General features: G+C 52.0%; 1 protein-coding gene across 1 annotated transcript in view; it reads right to left on the reverse strand.

Annotated features, from left to right (window-relative positions):
• Positions 1 to 15,876, reverse strand: part of LOC116900726 (fer-1-like protein 4) — a 37,023-nt gene that overhangs the window by 8,312 nt on the left and 12,835 nt on the right. Inside the window, exons 20-35 of the mRNA XM_032902432.1 lie at positions 13,381 to 13,468; positions 13,188 to 13,304; positions 11,478 to 11,630; positions 10,740 to 10,893; positions 10,498 to 10,622; positions 10,026 to 10,160; positions 9,600 to 9,773; positions 9,073 to 9,189; positions 8,822 to 8,983; positions 4,334 to 4,532; positions 4,147 to 4,193; positions 3,933 to 4,061; positions 3,058 to 3,100; positions 2,874 to 2,974; positions 2,663 to 2,797; positions 2,030 to 2,146 (exon numbers count right to left, since the gene is read on the reverse strand). Of these exons, the coding sequence (XP_032758323.1) occupies positions 2,030 to 2,146; positions 2,663 to 2,797; positions 2,874 to 2,974; positions 3,058 to 3,100; positions 3,933 to 4,061; positions 4,147 to 4,193; positions 4,334 to 4,532; positions 8,822 to 8,983; positions 9,073 to 9,189; positions 9,600 to 9,773; positions 10,026 to 10,160; positions 10,498 to 10,622; positions 10,740 to 10,893; positions 11,478 to 11,630; positions 13,188 to 13,304; positions 13,381 to 13,468 (1,996 nt within the window). The remainder of the gene's footprint in view (positions 1 to 2,029; positions 2,147 to 2,662; positions 2,798 to 2,873; positions 2,975 to 3,057; positions 3,101 to 3,932; positions 4,062 to 4,146; positions 4,194 to 4,333; positions 4,533 to 8,821; positions 8,984 to 9,072; positions 9,190 to 9,599; positions 9,774 to 10,025; positions 10,161 to 10,497; positions 10,623 to 10,739; positions 10,894 to 11,477; positions 11,631 to 13,187; positions 13,305 to 13,380; positions 13,469 to 15,876) is intronic.

Below are 15,876 nucleotides of genomic sequence, written 5' to 3' on the forward strand. Positions count from 1 at the left end.
TTCTTACATAGTCTATAATTCTGTGTTGTGAGCCCTCATTTGTTTTTAACCCTGTGGAAACTGAGTCTGGCTTTACGGTCACTTTGAACAATCTCTTGCTTGGTTTTGTTTGCTGGTTTGTGCGTTTCTGTTTTATGAGGCAAGGTCTCTGGTGGAGCAGGCTAGCCTAAAGCTTAGCATGTAGCTGAGGCTGGCCTTGAGTTTCTGATCCTCTTGCCCCCACTGCTTCTGGGATTGTAGACATGAGAGGACACAACTAGCGCGTGTGGCTTTTGTTTCTTTGCTTGCTCACTTGGCTTTGGTTAGGTGGCCTCTTTGGTTTGGTGAGGGTTTTTGTTTCACTTCCGTTTTGTTTTATGTGTGTGGGTATTTTGCCTGCCTGCATGTCTAAGTACCCACCAGGTGAATGCCTCAGACAGTGGCCAGGAGAGAGTGTCAGATTCCCCAGAACTGGAGTTACAGATGCTAGTTAGTGAGCTGCCTCGTGGGTGCCGGGAATCCTACCCAGGTCCTTTGAGGAGCAGCCAGTGCTCTTAACTGCCGAGCTACCACTCAGGCCCTGCTTTGGTATTTTGATTCTTCTGCTTCCACAAATGCTGAGATTGCTGATCTACATGACCATACCTAGTTATGGTTCGGGGGTTGGGTTTGGGGTTTTTTTGTGTGTGTGGTGGGGTGGGTGGTTTGGGTTGGTTTTGTTGGGTTGGGTTGGTTGGGTTGGGTTAGGTGGGTTGGGTTGGTTTGGGTTGAGTTGGTTGAGTTGGTAAAGTTGGCTAGGTTGGGTTGTGTTGGGTTGTTTGGTTTGGGTTGGTTGAGTCGGGTGGGTTGAGTTGGTTGGGTTGGTTGGGTTGACTGCATTGGGTTGGTTTGGGTTGGTTGGGTTGAGTTGGTGGAGTTGGCTGGGTTGGTTTGGGTTGGTTGGGTTGAGTTTGTTGGGTGGGTTGGGTGGGTTGGTTGGGTTGGGTTGGGTGGGTTGGTTGGTTGGGTTGGGTTGGTTGTTTGGGTTTGGTTTTGGTTGGTTGGGTTGGGTTTGGTTGGGTTGGGTTGGGTTGGGTTTGGTTTGGTTTGGTTGGGTTGGGTTGGTTTGGGTTGGGTTGGGTTGGGTTTGGTTTGGTTTGGTTGGTTTGGGTTTGGTTGGGTTGGGTTGGGTTTGGTTTGGTTTGGTTTGGTTGGGTTGGGTTTGGTTTGGTTTGGTTGGGTTGGGCTTGGTTTGGTTTGGTTGGGTTTGGTTTGGTTGGGTTGGGTTGGGTTGGGTTTGGTTGGGTTTGGGTTGGGTTGGGTTGGGTTGGGTTGGGTGGTGGGTTGGGTTTGGTTGGGTTGGGTGGGTTTGGGTTGGGTGGGTTGGTTGGGTTTGGTTGGGGTTGGGTGGGTTGGTTGGGTTGGGTTGGGTGGGTTGGTTGGGTTGGGTTGGGTTCTTTAGAACTCTGTGTTCATTAAAAAGAATTTTATCTAGCACGTCTAGGTGTATTACAAAGTAATTTATCTCAGATGATCCAGTCTGCCCTGTTGCTAAAAGGGACGATAAGGACGAGTTCTACTACCCAGGAGCTCCCTAGGGGGGACAGGTGGTGACAGAATGTCTCCTCCAATGATGTCTTAGATCCCTAAGTCAGACTGAAACATAATGTCTGCTCTGGTGACTGAGACAGGGGAGTGGGGACACAGCAACCAGCAAAACAACTTTCCCTGTTGCTCCCCAAGACTCCTTTAAGGAAATTCTGGTTTAAGGAAATTCTGGGATCCCACTAGTCCCGCATGTCAGACATAGCAATGGGAGGAACTTTGGGGTGTTCTGGAACTGCTGATTCAGCACTCCAGTCTTCGGCTTCCCACACCCAAGACCAGAATGTGAATAAGTCCTGATACCAGGACTTTGTGAGGGAGGGGAAATCTAACCACACCCAGGTTTTCTACCTAAATCCTGAAGGAAGGAGCCTCTGTGATCTCTGAGGACACTTTGAGAGCCTTTGTTCTGTAGACTTCACACTATTGTCTTTGCTGCCATGGGGATGAACTAACCACTACTCACCTTCACTATATACACTCTGACCAGAAGCTTGATGGGCCGGTTCTGGGGGATCCCCCTGGAGATCTGAGGCTCAGAGAAGGATTTGGCCTCTGACTCAGGGTAAATTAGGAAGGAGCCCTGAGGTGGAGGAGACAGAAGAAGGCTTGGTAAGAAGAAAGGTAAGTTCTGAAAAATCAGTTAATTAGATTTACTTATTTTGTTTTGTGTGTTTTCCTTGCATGTCTGTGATGATGGGTGGGTGTGGTTCCAGAGGTCAGAGGAGGGCATCAGATCCCCTGGGATTAGATTTAAGGGTGGTTGGGAACCACACTATGGTGCTGAAAATGCAATCTAGGGCCTTTGCAAGAGCAGCCAGAGTGACCTCTGAGCATCTCTCCAGCATGTAAGAAAGCTTTACTAGGGGGCTGGAGAGATGGCTCAGCGGTTAGAGCACTGACTGCTCTTCCAGAGGTCCTGAGTTCACAGCAACCACATGGTGGCTCACAACCATTTGTAATGGGATCCGATGCCCTCTTCTGGTGTGTCTGAAGAGAGCAACAGTGTACTCACATACATACAATAAACAAATAAATCTTAAAAAAAGAGAAAGCTTTACTGGTCCTTTTCTGTCTCCCTTTCTTCCCCCACATATACCTTGAACTTGCCCACAAAGTGTCCAGATGCTTCCTCTCCATCCCCGTCCTGGCCGCCTTGTCCTCTGTACAGGGGGAACACACTCAGCCAGTCTTCAAAGTGGTTAAACTCATCCTCTAGGGAGCTGTGGTAGATCTGAAAGGCGAGGGGCTTCGGTAACAACTCTGTACCCCAGATCCCTGGGACTCCCTTCCTCCCAACACCCCGTCACCTTCAGGGTGGCGATTGCTTTCTTCCGAGGCACAGAGACTTTGATATCAGTCTCCCCCTGCTCCTGGGCTTCTCTCTCCCCAGAAATGAGGTGCGTCCCATCTGGAAACAGCAAAGTTGCCCCGGGTGAGAACTATGGGGGTGGGTGGACAAAAGGAAGAAGAGCAAAAGGCCAGGACTCTCACCTGGATCTCCGGCGTCGTCCATCTCGTCATCATCGGAGCTGGACTGAAATCGAAAGGCAGGTCAGAAAGCCCTCCTGGCCACGCCCCGCCATGGCCCACCCCCTTTCCAGCCACACAGCCACTCCTTTTTCAGAAGTTTCCTTTATTGTCTGGTTCACCACCCACATATGGTTGCCGAGTCCTTGATATGAGGTTAGTCTGCACTGAGGGGTGCTGTGAATTCGAGCACACACCAGACTTACTATGAGAATGCAAAACAGCTTATTACTATTATGATAATTACTATTTGAAACAATGCTTTATAGATTAGTAAGACATTATTAAAATTAATCTCATTTGTTCTCTTTTGCTTGCTTTTCAAGTTACAGTTTCTCTGTCCTGGAATTTGCTTTGTAGACTAGGCTGACCTCGAACTTACAGAGACCCACCTGCCTCTGCCTCCTGAGTGCTAGGATTAAAAGTATACCCCACCATACCTTTTACTTTTTAAATAAAAATTAAAATAAAAAAATTGATCCGGGCAGTGGCAGCAAATGCCTTTTATCCCAGCACTTGGGAGGCAGAGGCAGGCAGATCCCTGAGTTTGAGTCCAGCCTGGTCTACAGAGTGTGCATCCCCTGGCTGGCCTGTAACTGCTTATGTAGACCATGCTGGCCTCGAACTCACAGGGTTGGAGGGCTGCGTTTAATGGGCTCATGTTCTATTTTTATTAGACAACCGAGTACTGGCCAACGAAGTATTGATGTCCATTCTCTAAAATTGCGCTGAAGAGAAAAGATGGCTGGGACAAAGAGCTCTGGAACACAGGTCTGTCGCATGAGACCCCTCCTTGTCTTTAGTCCCCCAGTTCTGGCCCTGGGTCCTGCTCCTCATACCTGCCCCTGGAGCTCCTGCAGGGAGGCATAGTACTTGGACCACCAGTCCATCTCGTCCGGATCTGGGATGTCTTCCTCCAGCTCAGGGCCTTGACCCAGGAGCCCTAAGGTGAGCTTCTTTAGAGGGGCCTGAGGCAGAGAGGACCTTGTGGTTGTCAGCCAGTACCACTGTAAACCCTGACATCCCTCCTCAGTGTATGGAACATCCCATCACCTTCAGAAGCTGTCTGGATATTCCTGCTTCAGCCAGAGACTTCTCTCCTGCGAGGAGGGAAGTGATGCCATGAGATTAGGCCAGTAGAGACCAGACTCCGGACCCCATTAGACGGTCCACTGGAGCCATCTCTACCAGGGTCCAGAGGGGCTTCTACCTGGTGGCCCCTGTGGAGAACATTCCTAACCTTGAAGCCCTTGTGGCACCAGGTCCCTTGTCTCCTCCTCTGTTCCTTCCTCCTCTCGGGGATCCTCCTGACCCTGGAGTGTGAATCTAAGCATGTGAGGGACAATATGGGAACCCACAAGAACGGTTCGGCCAAAGGCCCGGCGCTCAATCACCAGGATGCTCAGCGGGGGCTGCAGATATGGCTGTTCTGGCAAGTCCTGGAAACAGGGAAACAGGAAGTGAGTCCAAGCTCTGGGGAAGGAAGGAAGGAGCAGGGAGCAGGAGGGGAAACAAGCAATTGTTTCTATGCCCATAGCTGCCATACTGTCAGCCCCATAAGACATCATGGCCTTCTGACTCTGCCCAGTAACCCAGCCTGGACTAACAGACTGTCCTAAATATGGTGACATGGCTGACACCTGGGGACTTTGTGCTCCCAGGAACACAGGTTAGTGTTGCTCTTAGGTAGAACACAATGCTCACCATGCAAATATAGAATCCAAACCATAAAATATTATGGACTTTAACCAGGGGCTTCCCTAAGTATCCCTGGCACCCAACAGGGGTTAAATTATTGTCTGTTTTTAAAGGCTTTTAGTAAGATGCTATGTAGCAAGCAGTTGTGGCATATGTCTTTAACCCCAGCACTCAGGAAGCAGAAGCAGGTGGCTCTGTGAGTTCGAAGCCAGCCTGGTCGAATGAGCAGGTTTCTGGACAGCCAACGCTACATAGAGAAACCCTGTCTCCAAAAAACAAAGACAAAAACAAAACGCTATATGGCTCTGGCTGGCCTGGAAGTTGCTGTCCTGGAAAGGAGCAAGAGTCGTAACTGGGCACGGTGATGCACGCCTTTATTCCCAGCTTGGGAGGCAGAGGCAGGTAATCCCTGGATCTCTGTGAGTTTGAGGCCAGCCTGGTCTACATAGTGATTCCAGGATAGCCAGAATTACATAGTGAGATCCTCTCTCAAAACAAAACAAAACAAAAACAAAAACACAGAAAACCTTGACCAAACAAAAATGAGTAATAATCTGAAGTGAGCTGGGAAGAATCAGCATCATATTTTTGATGTGTTGTCAATTGGCTACAACCCAGAAGTGTCTAGGAAGAGAGTCTCAGGGTGGGATTGTCTATATCAGGTTGCAAGAGGGCTCTTCCCAATTATGTTCATTGCAAATTGGGAAGACACAGAGTACCTTGGGAGGCACCATCCCCTAGGCAGGACATCCTGGACTACAGAAGTGTGCGTGTATAAAGGACTGTGTAGGCATAAAGGAGATGCTGAGCACAGGTAAGCATGTATGCGTGGATTCCCTCTCTCGACCGTGGGATGTGACATGACAGGCTATCTCAGGTTCCTATTGCTGTAACTTCCCTGAAACCCCCAGGCCTTGAACTCATGGAGAACCACCTGCCTTAGAAGTGCTGAGATCAAAAGCAAACACCACCACATCCAGAAGAAAGAGTCGTCAGAGTCAGAGACAACACAGGTTGAAGTCTGAGGACGCGACTTTGTTGTAGATGGATTGCGTAGCATAGCATGGTCGAGGCCCAAAGCTCGACACTCAGTATCATAAAAATAAATAACAAATTAAAAAGATATGCATACATACATTGGAAGAACTGGGAAATAATTGGGCAAACAGTAATTGAAAGCCAGAGAACATACACCATTAGTTAAAATAGACTGAGAAGGGGGCTGGAGAGATGGCTCAGTGGTTAAGAGCACTGACTGCTCTTCCAGAGGTCCTGAGTTCAAATCCCAGCAACCACATGGTGGCTCACAACCATCTGTAATGGGATCTGATGCCCTCTTCTGGTGTGTCTGAAGACAGTGACAGTGTACTGTCGAAACAGTGAAAGTGAAAGTGTCGGCAAGCTTGCTCAGTGGGTAAAGCACTGGCTGCCCAGCCTGATGGCCCTGAATTGATCCTTGAAACAAATGTAAGGTGGAAAACTGACTCCTCAACGCTGGGAGGGAGAAGAGGGGAGGACAGGAGGAAGGGAGAGGAAAGGGGAGGAGAGGAGAAGAGGAGGGGAGGGGAGGAGAAGAGAGGAGAGGGGTGGGGAGTAGAGGAGAGGAGGGGAGAAGGAAGGAGGAGAAAAGGGGAGAGGAGGGAAGAGGGAGGGGAAAGGGGAGGGAGATGATGGAGGAGGGGGGAGGATCTCTCTGCCTCTAGAAGTAGGGGCTGGCTCTTAATGGCTGAGCCATCTCTGAAGCCACTGTAGTGTATTTTTCTTCTCCTCCCCTGTGTTTCAGAGACTGGATAGAGTCTCTGACGTTTACTCTTCAGGACTCTGGCTAACACCTTCGTTCAATATCACCAAGAGAATGCCACTGATCTAGAGCTTAATCCAGAGGTCATGGAACTGCAGCCAAGATTCATGTCCCACCCACTGGCAGTTTTTATAAGTAAAGTTTTATAAGACCGCCATATTAGTTTCTACATTGTCTTTTGCTGTTTTCATGTACAAGTAGCAAAGTTGAAGAGTTGCAGATGAGAGCCTAAAATATTTAGTATTTGGCCTTTAATGGGGATGCTGCTCCTGAATCATCGTAACATGGCTCTAAGTCACTGCCTTTTCACCACTGTCACACGCAGGACACGCTCTGTGCCCGCCCTCACCACCGTCACACACAGGACACACTCTGTGCCCGCCTCACCACTGTCACATGCAGGACACGCTCTGTGCCCGCCCTCACCACTATGGCACACAGGACACGCTCTGTGCCCGCCCTCACCACCGTCACACGCAGGACACGCTCTGTGCCCGCCCTCACCACTGTCACACGCAGGACACGCTCTGTGCCCGCCCTCACCACTGTGACACACAGGACACGCTCTGTGCCCGCCCTCACCACTGTCACACGCAGGACACGCTCTGTGCCCACCCTCACCACTGTCACACGCAGGACACGCTCTGTGCCCGCCCTCACCACTGTGACACACAGGACACGCTCTGTGCCTGCCCTCACCACTGTCACACGCAGGACACGCTCTGTGCCAGCCCTCACCACTGTCACAAGCAGGACACGCTCTGTGCCTGCCCTCACCACTGTCACACACAGTGACACACAGGACACGCTCTGTGCCCGCCCTCACCACCGTCACACGCAGGACACACTCTGTGCCCGCCTCACCACTGTCACATGCAGGACACGCTCTGTGCCCGCCCTCACCACTGTCACATGCAGGACACGCTCTGTGCCCGCCCTCACCACTGTGACACACAGGACACGCTCTGTGTCCGCCCTCACCGCTGTCACATGCAGGGCACGCTCTGTGCCTGCCTCACCACCGTCACACGCAGGACACGCTCTGTGCCGGCCCTCACCACCGTCACACGCAGGACACGCTCTGTGCCCGCCCTCACCACTGTCACACGCAGGACACGCTCTGTGCCTGCCCTCACCACTGTCACATGCAGGACACGCTCTGTGCCTGCCCTCACCACTGTCACACGCAGGACACGCTCTGTGCCCGCCCTCACCACTGTGACACACAGGACACACTCTGTGCCCGCCTCACCACCGTCACACGCAGGACACACTCTGTGCCCGCCTCACCACTGTCACACGCAGGACACGCTCTGTGCCCGCCCTCACCACTGTGACACACAGGACACGCTCTGTGTCCGCCCTCACCGCTGTCACATGCAGGGCACGCTCTGTGCCCGCCTCACCACCGTCACACGCAGGACACGCTCTGTGCCCGCCCTCACCACTGTCCCACCCAGGGCCCCCCCTGTGCCCCCCCTCACCACCTTCCAAGCCGGGGACCGCATCTCTGCCTGCCGGCGCCACTGGAACAGAGGTCACACTCTGTGCCTGCCTCACCACTGTCACATGCAGGGCACGCTCTGTGTCCGCCCTCACCGCTGTCACATGCAGGGCACGCTCTGTGCCTGCCTCACGCAGGACACGCTCTGTGCCCGCCCTCACCACTGTCACACGCAGGACACGCTCTGTGCCCGCCCTCACCACTGTCACACAGAGGACACGCTCTGTGCCCGCCCTCACCACTGTCACACGCAGGACACGCTCTGTGCCCGCCCTCACCACTGTGACACACAGGACACGCTCTGTGCCCGCCCTCACCACTGTCACACGCAGGGCACGCTCTGTGCCCGCCCTCACCACCGTCACACGCAGGACACGCTCTGTGCCCGCCCTCACCACTGTCACACGCAGGACACGCTCTGTGCCCGCCCTCACCACTGTCACACGCAGGGCACGCTCTGTGCCCACCCTCACGCTCTGTGCCCGCCCTCACCACTGTCACACACAGGACACGCTCTGTGCCCGCCCTCACCACTGTCACACGCAGGACACGCTCTGTGCCCGCCCTCACCACTGTCACACGCAGGACACGCTCTGTGCCCGCCCTCACCACTGTCACACGCAGGACACGCTCTGTGCCCGCCCTCACCACTGTCACACGCAGGACACGCTCTGTGCCCGCCCTCACCACCGTCACACACAGGGCACGCTCTGTGCCCGCCTCACCACTGTGACATGCTGGACGAGCTCTGTGAAGTTAGGGTTCTCGCAGTAGTTGGCCAGAACTTCGGACTCCACACGTCTCCCAGCCACTTCTAGAACAACCTGAGGCTTTTCCACTTCAAACAGGTGTACACGGCCCAGTCCTCGCAGGCCCCAGAACAGCACCTGAGATCAGGAAGAGGGAGGTAAGGGCTATGGCTGACAGGAGGCCACCAGCTTGGGGGAAGTGAAGAGGCTCCAGTGCTTGTTGCTACCTCAACACGGAACTCTCTGAGCACAGGGCGCACACTGGCAGGCAGAGACAGGTGTCCAGAGGTGGGTTGGACCAGTGAGGCCAGATCCTGGGGCTCCACATCACTGGGCACTGAGGGCTACAAGAAAAAACAAATCAGAATTCACAGCAAACCATGGAAAGTCTAGGCTTGGGGAAGGGCTGTGGGTTTCTGGGTCGTGCCAGTGCAGGGGAACCAGACAGGGCTGGACTCTCGGGAAGGACGTCCCCGAAAGCAGATGCAGACGTGTGTATGAAAAGTGGAATGGGAGCCTGAGGCATTCAGGATGGGATAGGCCCAGGATGAACAGCAGTACAGGTGGAGAGCTGCCAAGATGAACCGTGGATATATCCGTCAGTAATCCTGGGGTCAGAGGATCCAATAAGGCCGTGCAGCTAGCATTCTCTTGGGGAAGGGACTAGACGGTTATCCTTGGGACACCCTGAGATAGGATGGCGTGGTAAATAAGAATGGAGATACAGTCTGCCTGTCATCCCGGGGTACCCAACCTCAAGATGGCCACTGTAATCCAGCTCGATAAGTTCAAAGGTAGCAATGACTTCTCCAGCAGCCTGAGGCCCCTTCCTCAGGGGGAAGAACTGCAGCTCAGGGCGCTGATAGGAGTCCTCTATCAACTTTACCCTTGGGGCTGCGAATGCCCTGCCCAGGAACACAGCAGGGCCCTGTGGGAGGCAAAGCAGTAAGGAAATAAGAAAGATACAGCCGGTTGTGGTGGCTACATCTTTAATCCCAGCACCTACGAAACAGGTGGTTGCCTCCATGTGTTCCAGGCTAGCTTGGTCTACATAGTAAGGTATTCTGCCCCCAACCCCAAAAATACAGGGGCAGGGGAAGAATATTCAGAAGCTAAAGGGGAGGCATCAAGACAGTGGGGAAGAGGTAGCTGGAGATGGTGAAAGAGGGGACACACTTACGAACTTATTGTGGTCAAAGACATTGATGACCACTAGAGGAGGCTCCTCCCGCAAATGCTCCCGCCTCCCGTCCACGATCAGCTGGTCAAATACCAAGAGTTCATCCCACAGCGGGCTCAGTGTCTGCTCCAGGACCTTGGGAATCATGAAGACAAAGGGGCAAAGACAGATGTCAGAAGGGAGCCCTTTCCTCTGTCAGGCGGGCAGTCCACATGATGCTTTAACTAGATGCTTGTCACTAAAGGTGTGGCTGTCCTGTTCTGGTGTCTCTCTATGACCATCTGCCATTCTCTTGTCCTAACCCTAAAGTCAACCCCAAGAAACAATGGCTGTCTGTTCTACACCAGGGCCCGAGTCAGGCCAGAGTCCTATCTAGGACTCTGTCCTGAAAATCCAGAGGGAAGAGGAATGTAGGGGCTTGGACAAGACTGTTCCCTGCTCCCCTCTGTCTTTGTCCCAGCCTGGCTCTCACCCGTGTGGTCTTGCACTGGGTAGAAATGAGGACACGGGCAAAGGGGTCCGAGAGGCCACTGTCATCTGCTGCCAACACACCTCGGGCCTGGTACAGGTGAGCCCGCAGCTGGAAGTAGCTGAAGTCTGAGATGAGGGGAAAGAAGGAGTCATGTTTTCTCAGAGGGACACTGTGGTTCCATGACTCATGAACCCCTGCCTAGGGCCAAGAGCAAGGTGGGCTGACCCTGGCCCCGAACTCACCATCCCGGTATAGGCTGTAGGGCAGCCCACGTGAGGGTTCAGGCAGAAGATCTGGGGGCAGCTCAGACGGGCAAGCCTTCGATTGCTTACCCAGCCCCAGCCACAGGAAGAGCTCCAACTTGGCACAGACCTCCCCAGGGGCTGCCCCAGGTGCCTGTGTGGGAAGGAGGAATGCTGGAGCCCCATGCCCCAAATCTCTCTGGTACCCAAGTTCCCCAGTATAGGAGGCCTGCTCCCACTTCTGCATCCTTCCTTGTGCCCTCCGTCCCACCCCATGCCTTACAATGCCCCTGCTATATCCACAGCCTAAATGCATAACCTGCCTTCTCTTCTTTGTCCCCTCCGGCCTCAGCACCCTTTTATTTTCTGCCCTTTACCCCAAGGGTCACAGCTTCTCACCATTAAGAATTTGCCTTGGTGTCTCTTCCAGAGACAGCTTATTTGGAAATTTTCTACCTGGAAACCAGCTCTGCTTGCAAGAAAGATCACTCTCCTTCCTCGTCACCTTGCCTGTATGTATGTCAGGACCACTGTAGGCCCAGGACAGACAAGTTTGTTCTTGTCTTCACTCCCAGGCTGACCTGGACAGAGGTCACAACTCCCTTCCGCCTTTCTGGACAGTTGAAAACAGTCAGGGAGTTTCCGGTTGGGAACCACAGGCCACCAGCTCTGATGCCCTGCCCTGTCTGTGAGCCTCACCCCACTCTCCCCAGCACCTCCATCCCAGTCCCCGCTCACTGTGAGTAGCAGGCTCTGGATCTTCCCACAGTCTTGGCCTCGCTCCTCCTCAACCACGGAGAACAGCACATCCTGGGCAGGGACCCGGGCATAGGCCACACGGCGCTGGCCACTGAACATCCAGACCAGCACATCAGGGAGGGGTGGCTGTGGCTGCGAGTGAGGACAGGGTTGCTTAGGGAGGTTGGAGCTGAGACTACCTGATCCTGAGGTATACTTCAAATGCCAACCGCTGGCCACTGCTCCCTGACCTCTCCTGGATGCACCATAGGGCATCTCAGACTCGAAGTCCAACTTGAAGTCTTTGCCTGGCGTACAGCATCCTGTCCTTGTCATTTTACATCTAAAGGTCAGTGGTGCTGAGCACGTTCACAGTTGTACTGGTGGCCATGCATGCCCATGACTCTTAGCATCTTACAGAACACCGCTAAGCATGGGCTCCTTGTCTCCAACTGAGGGTCCAGGTCCCAGTAACACAAAAAGGCAAAATAATGTAACTCGTAAGAACAAAACTAGGAGCAGAGAGCTGGCTCGGTGCTTAAAAGCATTCTCGGCTCCTCCAGAGGACCTGGGTGTGGTTCTTGGCACCCACATGGCGGCTCACTGTCTGTAACTCCAGTTCCAGGGGAACTGAGGCCTCTTCTGACTACAGACACCAGGCACGAGCATGGTGCAAAAATATGCATGCAGGCACAGAATCTATGCAGGCAAACTAAACAGGCCTTTAAAAAAAAAAAAACACACAAAATGATGAAGTCAGGCATCGTAAGTTATGCCTTTAATCCCAGCACTTGGATTAAAGGTCAGCCTGGTCTACAGAGTGAGTTCCAAGGCTGCACAGAGAAACCCTGTCTCAAAAACAAACAGGGCTGGAGAGATGGCTCAGCAGTTAGGAGCACTGACTGCTCTTCCAGAGGTCCTGAGTTCAAATCCCAGCAACCACATGGTGGCCCACAACCATCTGTAATGAGATTCGATGCCCTCTTCTGGTGTGTCTAAAGACAGCGATGGTGTACTCATATACATTAAATAAATAATATTTAAAAACAAATGAACAACAACAACAACAACAATGAAACTAGATAGGGTCATGAAATAGCCTTTGACAAAGGGAGGATTTCATTAAACATTTTAAGACAAACTAGGGTTATAACTCAATGGTAAAACACATGTTTATCATGGGCAAGGTAAGAAAGGAAGGGAGAGAGTGAGTGAGGGAGGGAGGGAGAGAGAGGAAGAGGGAAAGAGGAAGGAAGATTATTAAATTTGCTCTAAGATTTAATTCAATGCCATTCCTATCCTGCTCCTCCTTCCAATGCTGACTTCCACCCACTCGAGCCTCCCAATTCTAGGCTTTCATACACGCCAGGCAGGCATCCATCTTCTCTCGCACACCAAACTCTAGCTACCAAATGTGCTTGGAATTACAGCTGCTGCTTCAGGAGGACCAACCACGATGGCTAGACTGTCAGCGTCCGTTGTGTGCACAAGTTCTCCTCACACATTCCAGTCAAAGGAGGCCATGCCCAAGGCATATCATTCACCTGTCCTTCCAAACCGATCCCTGCCGAACCCAGGAATCCTTAACTACACCAAAGGAAGCATGCAGCAGCCAAGGACAGCAGTTACATCTGCCCAAAGGTCTCTGGAAGGGTCCAGAACTTAGGGGGTGAGGTATGTGGAGTAGAAAACTGGTAGGAAAGCCATCACCTCCTGAGCCAGGAAGTGCAGCTTTGCCAGGAGCTTCTTCGCCAGTGCCACAGTCCTCTGAATGTTGTTCTGCCTCAGGCTCCGTAAAAGCCGCAATCCTTGCCTTGCCATCAGGTTCTAGAAGGGCAGGCAGAGAACATGAGTAGAAGGGCTCTGCCAGGCATCCCTGCTTCCTCCCCTCCCTGGCCTGTACCAGGCTGTGTGTCAGGAGTTTCGCTCGGCAACGATCCAGGGCATTGGGTCGAGTCATCGTCCTACGCTCAGCGCCGTGGCAAAATTGTCTGCAGAAAGAAGTCAAGGGTGAGATCAGGACCCTGAAACCTCCTCCTTCAGGAAGGCCTCTACTTCCTGACTCTGACAGTCCTTCCTCAGAGGGCCCCATGCCCAAATACAACAAGCCCAGCAGCCACCAATATTTAACATCTCCTGCTCCAGCTACTTCAGGTACAGGTCCGCAGACCAACAGCCTGACTACCTTCCGCTTGCTAGTTAGATATGCCAGCTCCACCCAAGGCCTACAGCATCGAGGCCTACTTGTTTGTACTCTGGGAGAGTCCGGCACCCACATTAATCAGAAAGGAACGCCTGCTTTAGTCTGCGCCTGCTGTACTAAAGATAGCTAGACTTCCAGGGGAGGTGGTGCATGATGCCTTTAATCTCAGCACTTGGGAGGAAGAGGAAGGTGGAGCTCTGTGGGTCTGAGGTCAGCCTGCTCTACACAGGGAGTTCTAAGACAGCCAAGGCAATAAAGTGAGACTCTGTCTCAAAGAGAAAGAGAGAGAGAGAGAGAGAGAGAGAGAGAGAGAGAGAGAGAGAGAGAGAGAGACAGAAGGACAGAGAGACAGAGAGACAGAGAGACAGAGATGGAGACAGAGACAGACAGAGAAACAGAGAGACAGAGAGACAGAGAGACAGAGACGGAGACAGAGAGCTGGAATATAACACAGCCAAATCAAATGCATGATTCCCAGTGACCACTTCCAACCAATGCACATCAAAACTGAGCTGCTGAGACGGCCTCAGAGGAAGGATACTGGATGCCTAACGATAAGAGAGCCCACATAGAGGAGAATCAATTCCTGAGAATTGTCTTCTAACTTCCCCATTCCCCTTGTATACGAATGCATGCGTATACACACAATTGAAAAGGTTTTTTGTTTTTTTTTTTTTTTTTTTTGGTTCTTTTTTCGAGCTGGGGACCGAACCCAGGGCCTTGCGCTCCTAGGCAAGTGCTCTACCACTGAGCTAAATCCCCAACCCCTGAAAAGGTTTTTAAATGTAATTAAGGAATGGTTTTCAAACACCTAGAAGTCAAGCTGGCTGGTGGTAGCACACCTTTCATCCCAGCACTCAGGACCCAGAGGCTTGTCAGTTTAAGGCTAGCCTGGTCTACAGAGCAAGTCCTAGGTCAGCTGGGGCTGCATAGAGAGAAACCCTGTCTTGAAAAACAAAAACAAAAACCAACCAAACAAACAAACGAAAACCCGCATAGAAGTCAAAATTTCAATTATTACCTGAATCTTTCACCAAATTTATATTCCTTCTTTAAAATCCAGAACCAGAATGGGTACAAGACTCAGCCACAGAGCGCATGCTTCCCGCACTTGAGGCTGACTTTAATGTCCAGCACATGCATGCATACACATGCATTCAGCATCCAGCCCCTTCTCCCATCTTCCCCCAGGATCAGCCAGTCTAAGTTTCTTTCTCACACAGGATCATGGCAGACACCGCCTCACCACACTGGCTGCTGCTCTCACCTGTGCTGCATAGAACATTCTCACAAGAACCGAGAAGGCTCTCAACCCTTTCCCATCTATTGTGCTCACTGCAGTTGCCTATCTAAGGGTAAAATATAAAACTCTAAAAATGGACTAAAAGGGGGTTGGGGATTTAGCTCAGTGGTAGAGCACTTGCCTAGCAAGCGCAAGGCCCTAGGTTCGGTTCCCAGCTCCGAAAAAAAAATGGACTAAAAGGCTCTGCACATCTGATCCATTCCCTCTACCCTCATCAAATGGACCTGTCCCATCAAGGACAACCTTGTGTCACACCAGCCTCTTCGCTCCTCTGTAAATTACGTAGAGAGCGAACATCCTTGTGCACACAGAGAAGCCCTGGAGACGCCAGGAAAGTCAAGCACACAGCCTCTTTCCTGGAATGAGCCGCTTAGCTGCCCCTCCTGGAAGGCCAGGGATGGATGTGGTTAACAACCAGGTGGCCATTTGATGCCTGATGAGCGAGGCTCTGCCCATGTCTCCCAGAGTTTCTGTTTTACTTATCCCAGGTCCTTTCCCCTAAAACCTTGAGCATTGCTTCTAGGCCATGAAACCCATCCTAATGAGTGGGCCACGTGCCCTCTACAACAGCCTTAGTGACTGCTGTCCTGTCTTAAGCCCAGGACAATACTCACGCCCACAGGCCTTATGGTTATCTATCTGAGTCAACAATACCCATCTTTGTGAAAGAAGCCAGATGTACTTTGCAAAAATTCTCAGTGGTAAACAGGTTTTAAGTTTGTTGTCCACCTGGGACTGAGTTATCAGAAAACCCTTTCCCCCAAAGTTGTGCTGTACTCAAAAATGGCTAAAGTAAATGATCTTGGTCAGAATACAAAAGTCCTGGCCAGGGCTGGAGAGAGGGCTCAGTGGTTAAGAGTGCTGACTGTTCTTCCAGAGGTCCTGAGTTCAAT

The sequence above is a fragment of the Rattus rattus genome, chromosome 5 (assembly GCF_011064425.1).
Source record: "Rattus rattus isolate New Zealand chromosome 5, Rrattus_CSIRO_v1, whole genome shotgun sequence".
Lineage (NCBI taxonomy): Eukaryota > Metazoa > Chordata > Mammalia > Rodentia > Muridae > Rattus > Rattus rattus.